The sequence below is a fragment of the Trichechus manatus genome, unplaced genomic scaffold (genome assembly GCF_000243295.1).
Source record: "Trichechus manatus latirostris isolate Lorelei unplaced genomic scaffold, TriManLat1.0 scaffold00090, whole genome shotgun sequence".
Lineage (NCBI taxonomy): Eukaryota > Metazoa > Chordata > Mammalia > Sirenia > Trichechidae > Trichechus > Trichechus manatus.
The window spans coordinates 8,295,949-8,312,024 of record NW_004444026.1 but is presented as its reverse complement, the minus strand read 5'-3'; the positions used below and the strand labels follow the sequence as shown (position 1 = coordinate 8,312,024).

Sequence of the window (16,076 nt, the reverse complement as noted above, 5' to 3'; positions counted from 1 at the left end):
GGTAAAACCAAGGTCTTAATATAGTACTTTAGAGGTTGGGATGGATCAATAGGAGCTCCTACTGGTCCCCCAACATTGAAGGGCCATATACAACTTCCCTCTACTTATCCCAGCGTGGAGAAATTTTAAAAGCCAGTAGGCAATGACAATGAGAAGCCCAAACTGGAATTACCTGGGGCAATGGTCTGACCAATTAATCAAGATAAAGACTGAGGAGGAGCGGGATCCCCTGGCTCAAAATGATGCCGGGGACCCCAAGGCCTTATACACTTGAGTGGCTAAAATGGTCAGGGGATGAAGAAGACAAGTTTCTGGGACTCCCTGTAGGTGGAGCCTCCTGCACTGTGGTACCAAAACCCTTTGGTGAGGTCCTAAAGAGGACTACATTTGAATTCAGAGGATATAGAAATGCAAGAGTTAATGGGATTAAGGTGAAAGTTTGGATGAAAAGTGGAATGTTTAAACAGACTTTACATGAAGTGGTTGCCTCTTTTATCTGAATCCTATGGGAACGGGATTACGTCTGACTGGTGAACACTTCCCCTACCTAATATAAAACTGAATTGGTATTTACCTCGTATTGGTACGGTTCTACAAGTCAGAATTGACTCGATGGCAATGGGTTTGGTTTTTTTGTTTGTTTGGTACAGTTCTAAGGTCGGCTACCATTAAAACAATAATTAAAAAAAAAAAAATCAGTCGCATGGCAACCCCATGTACACAGAGTAGAAACTGCTCCATAGAGTTTCCAAGGCTGTGACCTTTTGGAAGCAGATAACCAGTCTTTCGGCCATGGTGTCTCTGGGTGGTGTTGGACTACCAACCTTTAGGTTAGCAGTCACGTGCTTAACCTTTTGTGCCACTCAGGGATTCCTTAGCTACTGTTAGATTGGGAGAATATAGGAATGCAATGGTAGATGGAATTAAGCCTTTACATGAATTTATGTAGTACAGGGATAGATATTGTGCTTGGCTGCTAACACACCTAGCAGCTCCACAAGAGAAAGACCTGGCTAACTACGTCGATTAAAGCCTAGAAAACCCTATGGAGCAGTGTTATGATGGCACCTAAAAACAACAGTATTGTAAAACAGAAGGCATGTAAATCTATGCTTCAATCAGTATCAACTGGATATGCTAAATGGGAACCAGTAAGACTGCATGAGCCCACAAGAGGTTGTTAATTTTGAACAGTATGTAGAAGCTGGAGTGCTAGTATGGACAAATTCTCTGTGGAGCTTAAGACGGGTTTACGCGAAAAGCCTGTGAGCGCCACCTAGCCTCGAACACTGGGATTTTGGGCTAGGAAATTTCCATCTGAGAGACAATTACTAGCTGGATATCGGGCTCTGAGAGTGTACTATTACTGAAAGATGTAAAATAATCTTGGAAGCTGAAATACCTATAATCTCTTGGGTGATGTCAGAGAAATGCTCTAATAGGGAGGGCAAGGCCCAGAAGAAGAGTTCCATAATAAGGTGGAAATGGTTTATACAGGAACATGCTACTGGGGGAATGCAAAGAGGTACTCGGGGTAGGAGCATCTTGTACCCTAGGGATGACTTTGGAACCACCAGAGGAGTGGCCAGACCCTATTACCACTTGGGCAGTGCCTGATAAACAGCTGTCGAGTGACCAAAGAGCTGCCTGGTGTACGGATGGCAGTTCTAAGGTGAACAGAAAGCATCATATTTATAAAGCTGCCACTCTGACTGAAGAGTTAAAAATAAAATTCAGCTCAGTGGGCTGAATTGCATGCTGTCTACTCTCATGTTTGTTTTTACCGACTCATAGGTGGTAAGCAATGGCCTGGCCATACGGTCAGGTGAAAGGGCAATGGAAAACTGACCAATTAAAGGGATGGCCATATGGAGCATCACCCTATCAAAATTTGAGGGATGCATTAAAGTAGGACATGATGATGCCTATCAGAAGAACCCCCTTCCAGGACAGCACTCACTACAGGGGAGGTCAGCACAACTGGACTAAACCAAAGTCAAGAAGTTTCCTGAATACAATCAAACACTTCGAGGGACAGAGTAGCAGGGGTAGGGGCCTAGGGACCATGCTTTCAGGGGACATCTAGGTCAACTGGCATAACAAAGCTTATTAAGAAAGTGTTCTGCATCCTACCTTGGTGAGTGGCGTCTGGGGTCTTAAAAGCTTGCAAGTGGCCATCTAAGATGCATCAATTGGTCCCAACTACCTGGAGTAAAGGAGAATGAAGAACACCAAAGACACGAGGGAAGTATTGGCCCAAGAGACAGAAAAGGCCACCTAAACCAGAGACTTCATCAACCTGAGACCAGAACTAGATGGTGCCTGGCTACCACCAATGACCGCCCTGACAGGGAACACAACAGAGAGTCCCGGATGGAGCAGGAGAAAGGTGGGGTGCAGACGTCAAATTCTAGTAAGAAGACCAGACTTAATGGTCTGAGACTGGAGGTACCTTGGAAAGCACGGCCCCTGGATTCTCTATCAGCCCAGAATGAAAACAATTCCCGAGGCCAACTCTTCAGACAGGGATTGAACTGGACTGTGGGACATAAAGTGATACTTGTGAGGAGTGTGCCTCTTAGCTCAGGTAGATACAAGAGACTAAAAGGGCAGCTTCTGTCCGGAGGTGAGATGGGAAGGCAGAGAGGGTTAGGAGCTGGTTGAATGGACATGGGGTATCAGGGGTGGAAAGGAGGAGTGTGCTGTCACAGTATGGGGAGAGCAATTACAGTCACGTAACAATGTGTGTATAAATTTTTGTACGGGGGAAAAAAAAAAGAAGAACCCCCCCTTTCCAGGACTGGAAGTTAACTGGAGCCTGCTAGTGGATAGTCTGGCATGCTTACGTGAAGTGTCCATCTGGGTCCATGAGATGAATGGAAATGTGGGGAGTGCAGCAATGCAGAAATAGGATAAATCTAGATATATTTCTATCGTACCCTCTGAGGCACAAAATGCCTATAAGAGCTGTTCTGTCTGTCATCAAGAGAGAAAAAGACTGCAGATGGCTATGGGGGTAGAGTCCCCTGGAGGAACGCCCTGCACATAGCTGGTAAGTCAGACTGATGCTGGTAGCCCCAGGAAGCTACAAATGGTCCTGGCAGGAATAGATACTTACTCTAGACTGGGCCTTATAATTGTAGATGCAAATGTTCCGAGTACTATAAAAGAACCAAAGCAGAAATTTCTGCATCAACTTGAACCAAGTTGTATTCCTCCAGACCAAGGAACACACCTTCATCCTCAGAGTAACAGTGTGATACAGAACTGGAACAGACAACTGAAACATTTGTTGCCTAAAACAGAGGAGATAAAGGCATGCAGGGCTGGCTGACACGCCTTCAAGAGTGTGTACTCACACTCAACATGAGGTGGGCCATGGGAGGTTTGCCACTAGATAGAGTCCTCTGCTTTTCTGGTGGTTGTAAGGAAAACAAGGTGGGGAAGGATGCTGGTATGACTGTATAATTCTTCCCCATATAACCTCAAACCCACCCCCTTCCCATCACCTCAACTTTCTTTTTTCCTGCCCGATACTATGGTCCCAGGACAAGGATTGCAACTGTGAGTAATGGAAACAGGGATGATTCCTAAGCAAGAAACTGTAATTGTGAATAAGCAGACTGAGGGGGAGGCACTTGCTAGACTAGTATTGCTGCTGGCAACCTAGACTATTACAGTGGCTGAACCTAATATCCTTTCCAAAGGTAGAAAAGTTTGTGTATAAATGGAGGAAAAACAATAGCTGAGGGTAAAGGAGTGAATAAATGGGTTATACAATGAGGAAAATTACATTAATGTAATCTGACATTAAAAATTACATTAATGTCTCAAAATAGGCTCAGAGCAAGAGATGTTATGGTGTCTTAGCTCAATTATACCAGGTAACTGAAAGGGTAAGGCCAAAGCTACTCCTGCTTTTGGAACCTGATAAAATCCAATAACCCATCCCATTGCTGTTGATTCCAACTTATAGTGACCCTATAGGACAGAGCAGAACTGCCCCATAGGGTTTCCAAGGCTGTAAATCTTTACGGAGGCAGACTGCCACATTTTTCTCCTGTGGAGCGGCAACCTTTCCTTTAGCAGCCGAGTGCTTAACCACTGCACCACCGGACAATGGAAGCCTGCAAACCTGAGTGACCTTGCCCTGGGTGGTGTTTTCGCCATATGATGTGATGATGGACTGGACTAACTGTTAATGACTGACTGGGACTCTAGTAACGTGCCAGTATCTTTTGACTCTTATTTTTCAGGTTACAGTATAACACTGGCACTGCGTAATACTGATATTGATGATCAGATGTATTGGGAAATTAAGGTAAAGCCTCCTTAGGATATAGTATGTGCTCTGACCTGAGGAAGAAATGGATCTAGAAAACCATACAAATAGTGGTAAATTAAGGGGGGAAAGGAATAATCCTCCAAATGTTAGGCATGTAAGAGGAACTATGGCCAAAGACCAGATGGTGGCCAGTGCGGTAAAGAATTTAATTTTACCTAAAGAATTTGGTCTATGCCCTTGGTTCCTGAGATAACCTCAAAACCTTGGAATTTCCTCAGTGACTGAAGTGTCTTTGATGAGGCCTCCACACTAAATGTACCTAACAGGTTATGCTACTAACATGACTCTTGGGTCGGGGCTGCTCAGGCAAGAAAGACCCACCACGATACTAGCCGATCTCAGGCAAGGTTACATCACTCATGCCTACAGAAGGACAATCCAATTAAGGTCTGACCATGGAAGCTCCATGGGCTTCCTGGATGGTGAAAGACACTGATGACCATGGGAGGGTAAGTTAGTTATCCCTTTTTGGGACATGGAACCTCCACACTGGAAACTCTCCTAGATCTCACTCTATGTCTCTTCATTTGTATCCCTTTCGCAATAATAAAACTAACTGTAAGTATAGCACTTTCTGTGAGTTCTGTGAGTTGAACCCGACTAATAGGAGCCAGCAGGTCAGAAGTGGGGAGGACTTGGGGAACAACTGAGCTTATGGCTGGCATTGTGAGGAGGTAGTGTGAAGCCTCCAAACTGTAGCTAGCAATTCAGAAGTTAGGGTGTCATGAAGATCCCCAAGCTTGTGTCTGGCATCTGAAGTCTTGGGTAAACTTGGAGGACTGTGTCCTTAAACTTTAGATGTGACCTAGCTCTGGTGGTTAGGGTCAGAGGAAGAAGTGTGGTGGAACTGGAATTGAATTGATTTTCCTTAGTGAGCATCAAAATGAGAAGTGAGATTTGATTTCCTATACACTACCCTAACCCCAAAATAAAAATAATAAATCAGCTCTCTCTTAAAATCTCTTATTACACCCTTTTCTTCCTAGCAAACCAGTTTGTAAATATATATATTTATTGGTACAATTATTTGTTGAAATCACCACAAAAGCAAGGACCATGTCTATTTTGTTCTCTGCTTTATTTCTAGTACTTAACACAGTGTCTGGGCACCCTACAGATGCAAAATAGAGAATTTACAAAACTATTTCCCTATTTTTGTCTAAAACATCCTTAAGCATGTTCACTTGAATTATTTTTTCTTTAACTGTGCTAATTATATGACAAAATCGTCAAGTTTTTTTTAATGGTCAGAAAAGTTAAAATTCTTAAGCAATAATATCCAGGAAGCTACCCTCTAAAAAAGAGCAAATTAATTTTTTTTTTTTAACAGTATCACACTCTAAGGTTCTTCCCAGCTTGAAAATTACATGATTTTAATCCCATTTTGTTAACCTGATAACAGAATTACTCTAATTACCATGGACATTTAGCACAGTTATTGCATTCAAAATGAAACATTCCAAATCTTCAATTGTGGGTAAACAAAAACAGATTTTGAGAAACGTTTTTGAATGTAGAGAAATGTTAACTGGCTTAAAAATGCTTTCTTAATACACCCACATAAAGAAAATGTAACTTAAACATTTGAAGCAAGGTACTGTTATACATCAATAAAATAGCTGTCTCTGTATAAGAACAGAAGCCCTGGTGGTGCAGTGGTTAAAGTGCTCAGCTGCCAACCAAAAGGTCAGCAATTTGAACCCACCAGCCTCTCCACAGGGGAAAGATGTGGCAGTCTGCTTCTGTAAAGATTTACAGCTTTGCAAACCCCATGGGGTAGTTCTACTCTGTCCTACAGGGACCCTGTGAGTTGGAATTGAATTGATGGCAGTGGGTTTGGGCTTTTTTTTTCCTTGGGGGGGGGGTGTAAAAATGGGGATCCGGGCAATATTTCAATTTTAAACAAACTTGTATATGTGATTGGGAACTAATGATTTACATAGCCCTGAAGCCTTGAATTGTTAACAATGATAACGTCATAAAATCCAGCAAAAGGAGTGGGAAATTTCAATTGAATGAGATGTGTACCTATAATCCCGACAGTAAAGTACTGTAGTATACTACAGGCCAAATAATACTTTCTTGTCCTACAGAAATACATCCTTGATTCCCTAACAGATGCCAGTATGAGTATTAAATTCATATTAAAGTCAACTTACCTTGAATGCCCACACTTCGTATATCTTTATACCTGTATATCACAGATATAAAGAATGAAAAATTAATAGTTTCTGAGGCTAAATGCTAATATATAAGACTTAGCATCTCCTCTGGTCTATTAACTTACATTCTAACTATTGATAAGAAACATTTAAAAGTTTGTAAGGAAGAACAAAAGGGATAAGAAATAAAGGTAGAAAGAAAGAGGACAGAAAGTTTTTACTGGCATAAAAATTCAGAAGAAAGCTTCTCAGCTCTCCTTATCTCTTTTCCCATGAGAAAACCCCAAACACTGTATGTACTCCCTTCAGAAGATTCAACAAGAAAGTAGCACAAAAAACTCAAAACAGAATACTAAAGGAAAATAGATAAAAGCAATCACAAATATTAAATCTTAGAACCCTGAACTTTCATTCAGAGGAGCAAAGAATCCGAAGTTCCACATTTACCATCTGAAAAAATAAATCAATAAAAGAGTATTAAGTAAATGTTTAAGAAGTCTTGGCATACACGCCGCACACATTACTGGTTTTCTGATTCTCTGGAATTCTAAATCATTTTTCCCTTAACAGTTTTGCAAAATATCAATTTGCTTTTCAAGTTTACACTACTATATGATCCATGAAAAATGCTTTTCAGGAACTCATTAAGTCAGCAAAGATGAAAGACCATGCAAGCCACGAAATGGAAAAACAGATTCTGGTTTTCCAAAAGTTAAAAATAGGGTAGAGAGACAAAACAGACCAAGAGCAGATAAAGTAGAATTAGTTTTAAGTGCCTTAATAACAAAGAAACCTATAAGAGGTATTGGTGGCCAGAGTACTCAACCTTGTATGTTTTATTCAAACTCCTGAGAATACTACCTACCTCTCCATTTTTGCATTAAATGCATGCCAGTAAATTAAATACATGCCAATTTCACATTTTACTCCAACAGCTGGAAGCAGAATCTAAGATGGTTCTAGCAAACAGACTAGAATAAAATATCAGAGTTTTACTCAAGTTTTGTAGTTGCTATGAATTACTAAGATATATCTGACAGGACATATGTACATCAATGTGCATTATTCACAATAGCCAAAAGGTGGAAACAACCGATGAATGGATAAACAAAATGCAGTACATACACACAATGGACTACTACTCAGCAAGAAAGAGAAATGAAGTCTTGAAGCACGAATGGAGCTTGAAGACATTATGCTGAGTGAAGCAAGTCAATCACAAAAGGACAAATATGGTATGACCTGACTTATATAAAAACAAGCAAGTATAGAGACCAAAGTTTATTAGTGGTTACCAGGGGTGAAAGGGAAGGGGCAAAGGGGGAGTTATTGCTTATGAAGCACCAAGTTCCAGTTTATGGTGATGAAAAAATTATACTGATTAAGGGTAAGGGTTACCCAGCCGATGAATGTAACTGATGTCAATAAGTTGCAAACGTGTAAAAAGTTGAAATGGCAAATGTTGTGTGATAGATATGGCTACAATAACAAAAAGAGTAGCTACTGAGGCTGCTATGTACAACCCAACACCTCATGGATTTGGTTTCTTGATTTGGAGGTTTAGGGTCATAGTTTCATAGGACATCCAAGTTAACTGGCCTAGTAACATGTTCAATGCTTCTGTTCTACCTCCTAGTTCATTGTATAGTGCCTGGGGTCTTAAAATCTTCCAAGTGGCCATCCAAAGTACAAAAACTGGTCTCTAGTCGCCTGGAACAACAGAGGAAGGAGAGTCAGGAATAGGAGGAGAATATGGAATGTGTTGCTAACTGCCTCCATGAACAGCTGCCTCCTTCTTTGCCATTAGACCAGAACAAATGGATGGTGCCCAGCTACCATTACTAAACATTTCGATCAACGATTCTATAGAAGAATCCTGATCAAAAGGGGGGAAATGAAGAACAGAATTTCAAATTCTCAAGGACTTCAGACCTTCCGTGGCCACGGTGGCTAGATGAACCCCTGAAACTACTGCCCTGAGATAATCTTTAAACCTTAAACCCAAAATATCCTGACATCTTTAAACCAAACAATAGTTTAGCTTAATTAGTAAAGGATGTCTGCCTTGAGCATTATGTTCTTTTAAGAACTATTTACATGCGATCAAACTGACAACAAGAAATTCTAAAGATTAGATAGGAAACTTAGGGGGCAGTGAATTTACATTAATGGAGAGGAACAATTCAGAAAAGGAGGGTGAGAATGACTGCACAACATAAAGAATGTAATCCATGTCACTACACTGTACATGTAGAGATTGCTGAACCGGTGTTTATGTTCTGCTGTGTATATTCTCAACAACAAATAAAAAAAAAAAAAATCAAACAGGTACATAATGTTAGCAGCTAACATTTTACATATTGACCACATTCGAAGGCTACTGAAATGGGCCTTCATTATGAAAATGTGGGCTCTAACCTAGTGTAATAACAGCTAAGCAATTACTTACCAGACATCTCCACTCAAATGCATATAAGCACCTTAAACTCTGTATTTAAGACTATTTTTTCTAGCATCCTGTTCATTCATCACTCTCCATTTAGTTACCCAGAAATGTGGAAACTTGCATTCTCATTTTTCACATTCAACTGTCAACCAAGTCTGGTTGAGTATAAGTAAACTCCTTAACATGAATCCCTTATTTTCATCCTCACAGCTATTACTGACTTCAACTCTCAATTATTATGTGGACTACTGCTTCCTCTCCTACTCTGTCCACATCCAATCAATTCTCTTTATCATCACCACAGTGATTTTTCTGTCACTTCTGCTTCAGTTCAAAACCCCGAGCTGCTCTGCAAGAGAAAGATGTGGCACTCTGCTTCTGGACACTTAATTGTGCTCGTATGGGACCTGCACACAGACCAGGAAACCCTATGGGGTCTCTCTATGAGTCAGATTCAACTCGATGGCAGTGAGTTTTTTGGGTCTACATAAAAGCCTTCAACTACGCAACTACAGTACAAATTCCTTATTATGATTTAACAAGCCCTTCATGTCCTGGTCCCTTCTATCATTACAGTCTTATTTTTCACCTTGCTCCTCTTTATTTCCTACACAGAAACCGTATGTAATTTTTTTGCTTTCCTGAAATGATCCACGAACATATATAACTTTGCTTATGGTACTCTCTCTACCTGGCACACTCATATCAACCTGGAAAATACCATGTCTTTTTAGATCTGGCTTAAGTGTCCAACACTTTATGAAGTTCTTCTTGGCTCTTGAAAAAGGACTGGCATTTGTGCTTGTTTTGAGCATACATGTCATACCACCTATTTTTGTTGTTGTTGTTAGGTGCTGTTGAGTTTGTCCTGACTCATAGCGACCCTAGGTACCACAAAATGAAACACTGCCAGGTCCTGTGCCATTCTCACAATCATTATTAGGCTTGAGCCCATTGCTGCAGCCACTGTGTCACTCCATCTCGTTGAGGGTCTTCCTCTTGTTTTGCTCACCTTCTACTAAGCATGATGTCCTTCTCCAGGGACTGGTTCCTCCTGATAACATGTCCAAAGTATGTGAGATGAAGTCTTGCCATCCTCATTTCTAAGGCACATTCTGGCACTACTTCTTCCAAAACAGATTTGTTCGTTCTTCTGCCAGTCTTTGGTATATTCAATATTCTTCACCAACACCACAGTTAAAATGCATCAGTCTTCCTCATTCATTGTCCAGCTTTCACATGCATATGAGGTGACTGAAAATATCATGGCGTGGGTTAGGCGTACCTTAGTCCTCAAAGTGACATCTTTGCTTTATAACACTTTTAAGAGATCTTTTGCAGCAGATACACCAGATGCAATACGTTGTTTGATTTCTTGACTGCTACTTCCATGGGCGTTGACAGTGGATCTGAGTAAAATGAAATCCTTGACAACTTCAATATTTTCTCCGTTTAGCATGATGTTGCTTATTGGTCCAGTTGTGAGGATTTCTGTTTTCTTTATGTTAAGGTGTAATCCATACTGAAGACTGTAGTCTTTGATCTTCATCAGTGCTTCAAGTCTTCTTCGCTTTCAGTAAGCAAGGTTGTGTCATCTGCATAACGTAGGTTTTTAATGAGTCTTCCTCCAATCCTGATGCCACGTTCTTCTTCTTGTAGCCCAACTTCTCAAATTATTTGCCCAGCATACAGATTGAATAAGTACGGTGAAAGGATACAACCCTGACACACATCTTTCCTGATTTTAAACCACTCAGTATCCTCTTGTTCTGTTCTAATGACTGCCTGTTGGTCTATGTACAGGTCCCATACGAGCACAATTAAGTGTCCAGGAATTCCCATTTTTCACAATGTTATCCATAAGTCGTTATGATCCACAGAGTCGAACGCCTTTGATAGTCAATAAAACACAGGTAAACATTTTTCTGGTACTTTCTGCTTTCAGCCCAGATCCACCCGACATCAGCAATGATATCCCTGGTTCCACGTCCTTTTCTGAATCCAGTTTGAATTTCTGGCAGTTCCCTGTCGATGTACTGCTGCAACTGTTGTTGAATTATCTTCAGCAAAATTTTACTTGCGCGTGAAATTAATGGTATTGTTCGATAATCTCCACATTTGGTTGGATCACCTTTCTTTGGAATGGGCACAAATATAGATCTCTTTCAGCTGGTTGGCCAGGTAGTTGTCTTCCAAATTTGTCTGCATAGACGAGTGAGCACTTCCAGAGCTGCATCCATTTCTTGAAACAACTCAATTGGTATTCCATCAATTCCTGAAGCCTTGTTTTTTGCCAGTGCCTTCAGTGCAGCTTCGACTTCTTCCTTCATTACCATTGGTTCTTGATCACATGCTACCTCCTGAAATGGCTGAACATCGATCAATTCTTTTTGGTACAGTAACTCTGTGTATTCCATCTTCTTTTGATGCTCCCTCTGTTGCTCAATATTTTACCCACGGAGTCCTACAATATTGCAACTCAAGTCTTTAATTTTTTCTTCACTTCCTTCAGCTTGAGAAATGCTGAGTGTGTTTTTCACTTTTGGTTTTTGTAACTTTGTACATTTCATTATAATACTTTTTGTCTTCCTGAGCTGCCCTCTGAAATCTTCTGTTCAGCTCTTTTACTTCATCATTTCTTCCATTTACTTTAGCTACTCTATGTTCAAGTGCAAGTTTCAGAGTCTCTTCTGACATCCATTTTGGTCTTTCCTTTCTTTCCAGTTATTTTAATGAACTTTCACTTTCTTTATGTATGATGTTCTTGATGTCATCCTACAACTTGTCTGGTCTTCGGTTACTACTGTTCAATCATCAAATCTATTCTTGAGATGGTCTCTAAATTCAGGTGGGATATACTCAAGATCATACTTTGGCTCTTGTAGACTTGGTTTAATTTTCTTCAGCTTCAACTTGAAATTGCATGTGAGCAACTGATGGTCTGTTCCATAGTCGGCCCCTGGCTTTGTTCTGAGTGATGATATTGAGCGTCTCCATTGTCTCTTTCCACAGATGTAGTGGATTTGATTCCTGTGTATTCTATTTGGTGAGGTCCACATGTACACTTGCCGTTTATGTTGTTGAAAAAAGGTATTTAGGCTAAGGGCTGTGGGGACTATGGTCTCGGGGAACATCCAGCTCAACTGGCATAACAGTTTATAAAGAAAATGTTCTACATTCTACTTTGGTGAGTAGGGTGTGGGATCTTAAAAGCCTGGGAGCGGCCATCTAAGATACTCCACTGCTCTCACCCTGTCTGGAGCAACGGAGAATGAAGAAAACCAAAGACACGAGGGAAAGATTAGTTCAAATGACTGATGGACCATAAGTACTACAGCCTCCACCAGACTGAGCCAGCACAACTAGATGGTGCCTGGCTACCACCACTGACTGCTCTGATAGGGATCACAATAGAGGGTCCTGGACAGAGCTGGAGAAAAATGCGGAACAAAATTCTAACTCACAAAAAAAGACCAGACTTACTGGCCTGACAGAGACTGGAGAAACCCCGAGAGTATGGCCCCTGGACACCCTTTTAGCTCAGTAATAAAGTCACTCCTGAGGTTAACCCTTCAGCCACAGATTAGACAGACCCATAAAACAAAACGAGACTAAATGGGCACACCAGCCCAGTGGCAAGGATGAGAAGGCAGGAGGGGACAGGAAAGCTGGTAATAGGGAAACCAAGGTTGAGAAGTGGAGAGTGTTGACATGTCATGGGGTTGGCAACCGATGTCACAAAACAATATGTGTACTGATTGCTTAAAAAAAAAAAAAAAAAAAGAGGTATTTACAATGAATAAGTTGTTGGTCTTGTAAAATTCTATTATGTTACCTCCTCTATTACTCTGTAATCTTTATTTGTGACATTTCTAGCTATTAAGGTCCTTAAACATGGGTACTGTACCTTATTCATGTTTATATTCCCATTGTCTAGCAGTCTGGCACACATTACATCATCAAAACGTATCTGCTGAATGAAGGAATGTTTACTGATATTTAGTTGTGATTTCTTCTACCTCACCAAATTACCAAGAGGTTAATACCATTCTAAGCAATACTATTCTGTTAAATAGCAAATAGGTAAGTGTGAGGCACACAAAGCAATCTGGCCTTTTGTTCTGGGCTCCTGAGAGCTGGACTACACCCGAGGCTAATGAATGGGGGCTGAGTGGACCAAGGAAGACTACCTAGGGGCTTGATGCTGACTAAACCTCATGAGGCACAATGTAGTTTATCATGGTCACATGGTAAAGCTGCAAAAGCCTTGAGTCTTACGTCTCAGATGGTGTTTCCTGGTTGGTGAGAGTGAACATCGGCTGTCAGGAGGGTAGTGCGTCCCCTTGGGACATGGAAGTATCAGGCCAGGACCCCTCCTGACCTTGATCTATGCAACTCTTCATTTGTATCCTTTTTTGTTACATTAAAGCTGTTACTGCAGCTATGGGAGGCCCTGGGTGGTGCAAAAGGTTAACCACTGGACTGCTAGCTGAAAGGCTGGCAATTTGAATCTAGAGGCACCTCAAAAGACAGGCCTAGTGATCTGCTTCCAAAAGGTCACAGCCTTGAAAACTCTATGGAGCAATTCTACTTGGCACGCTTGGGGTCGCCATGAGTCAGAATTGACTTGATGGCAACTAACACCACCAAATGCAGCTATGGTGTTTCCCCTGAGCTCTGTGTGCTGCTTCAGTGAATTTTAAGACCCAAAGGAGTAGTAGGAGCTGGCTGGTCTGAAGTGGAGGGAATCACATGGACTCCTGAACTTGCAGCTGGTACCTGTTGAACTAGCTCTGGGTGGTTAGGGATGAGAGGGAGAAAGCTGTGTCGGCAGCTGAGGTCTGAACTGAACAGGGAAGCTGAGATTTCCATAGGACACTGCTAGTGTGTGGTGTGGGATTTGTTACCCACCACACAATTTGCCATTAAAAGTGGGTTGATCTTAGTCTTCCTGGACTGGTTTGCAAAACTGGCATAGCTGGCAGAATTTGCTAGAACAACCCTGACTTCACAGTTACATATTTAAAATGCAAGAGGCATTTGAGGGACATCAGGTCAATTAGAGAATGTGACAAGAACTATGTCTGAAACCAGAAATAGCAGAAGTTGTTTAAAAAAGTACTTTTCTGGAAGCCTCTAAAATATCCATTTGTTACACATTTTCTCAGACCTAAATACAAGAACATCATCAAAGAACACCTACATGCCACTTCCTCAGTGTTAGTTGGTGCATTTAGGTTCCTACTTCAGTAAAACATTCTTATTTACAAGGATGGATTAGGAAGATACTAACGTGAGTCATGAAATCATAAAAAACTTACGAACACCACTATTTGTTAAGAATAATCATTAGTCAAAATAATTACACCTTTTTGTAAACCAAGAGAATGATTAATCTTCATTGATCTCCACTTTACTATTTATAACCAGTTATACCTGACCCTAAGAGTAGAATCACACAAAACAGTTTTCAGTGATGTGAAGGAAATTCTTTAAATTCAATCTTAAAATAGGCCATTTTAACTTAGACTATTTCTGGGTTGTTTTCAAAGCTAGTGCTATCATTCTGAAAAGCTTCAGGGTCAATATTTTAAAATTAGTGGCTGAAGGGAACCAGGATTGCTAGTATATCAGCACTTAGCACCTTGAGTAAGTGATTTCATGGTTAAATACTTCCTCAATATTCTCCATCTTCTCTGTAAACTGGTTACCAGTGCATAGGAATTTTAGAAGGTTTGTTTTTGCAAAGTGCTTTGGAAAAAAAAAACATTAAAGTGTTTTTTAAAGTCTTTAAAACACTACTTTCTATCAATAGAATTCTGAATTCCTTTTGAGTTGACCTCTTCCTCTCAGACTCAACTGGCCAAGAAAACAGAACATATCTTAGGCTCACTGCATTAGAACAGTAAATAACCTTAAATAAATCATTTAATATATCCATCTGCATTCACACAGATCTGGAAGGATGAGCATCCAGCTTATGTATATAAGTTTTTTAATAAATAACCTTTTAATATTATTCAGTAACCTTGTTTCACTCTGCTTCCAATCTTCATTCAGTGGCAAGGTCTTCTTTTCTAGAGTAGCACTGTCCAACAGAACTTTCTGTAAAAATGGAAATATTTGATATTTGCTTGTGCAATATGAAGCCCTGGTGGCACAGTGGTTAAGAGCTCAGCTGCTAATCAAAAGGCTGGCTGTTTAAATCCATCAGCTGCTCCTTGGAAACCCTATGGGGCAGTTCTACTCTGTCCTATAGGGTCTCTATGAGGTAGAATTGACTCGATGACCAGGGGTTGTGTAATATGGTAGCCACTAGCACATGTGGCTACCGAGCACTTGAAATGTGGCTAATGCAACTGAGGAACTGAATTCTTAATTTTAATTTAAATTGTAACATGTGGCTGGTGGTTCCATTTTGGACAGTGCAGTACAGATTCTAGAATGCCACAGCCAACTAAATGCAGCAACTAATCACCCAGTCTGATCTGCTTTCTGTCAAACTGGGCTTGAGTTCGAACTATACTGGGTCACTCTTACCCACCTCTCCCTCTCCCAATCAGGAAATAGATTTGAAGAGATACTTCACCAAAGAAGATATACCAGGGGCCAGCAAATTTTTTCTGTAAAGGGCCATGCAGTAAATATTTCAGGCTTTGTGGGCCACTGGGCCAAAAGGTGCCTGTCTGCCCTAATTGTTCAACTCTGCCAGCGTAGCACAATAGCCAAAAGCAGCCACAGACAATACATAAAGGAACGTGGGAGGCTGTGTTCTAATAAAACGTTATTTATGGACACCGAAATTTAACTTTCATATAATTTTAATGTTTCACAGAATATTATCCTCATTCATATTTTTTCAACCATTAAAACATGTAAAAATCATTCCTAGTTTGTGGACCATTCAAAGACATGCTGGGAGCCAAATCACCAGCCTGGACTGCACATCTCTGAGAGATACCAATGGCCAATAAGCAGAGGAAAAGATGCTCAACAATCTTAGTCTTCAGGAAGTGAAAATTAAAACCAGGAGATACCACTACACACCCATTAAAATGGCAAAAGAATGACAATATTAAATGCTGATGAATATGTAGAGCAACTGGAACTCACAAACTGCTGA

General features: G+C 40.7%; 1 protein-coding gene across 3 annotated transcripts in view; it reads right to left on the bottom strand.

Annotated features, from left to right (window-relative positions):
* The window catches only part of XPO7 (exportin 7), a 98,179-nt gene that overhangs the window by 73,141 nt on the left and 8,962 nt on the right, over positions 1–16,076 (bottom strand). For 2 of the 3 annotated variants that reach the window (XM_023736675.1, XM_023736676.1), the window contains exons 1-2: positions 14,982–15,150; positions 6,505–6,536 (exon numbers count right to left, since the gene is read on the bottom strand). The exons of the other annotated variant lie outside the window; for it this stretch is intronic. In XM_023736675.1, the coding sequence (XP_023592443.1) occupies positions 6,505–6,536; positions 14,982–15,009 (60 nt within the window). In that variant the 5' untranslated portion in view covers positions 15,010–15,150. Of the gene's footprint in view, positions 1–6,504; positions 6,537–14,981; positions 15,151–16,076 lie in introns of those variants that run through there. 3 annotated transcript variants of the gene reach the window in all.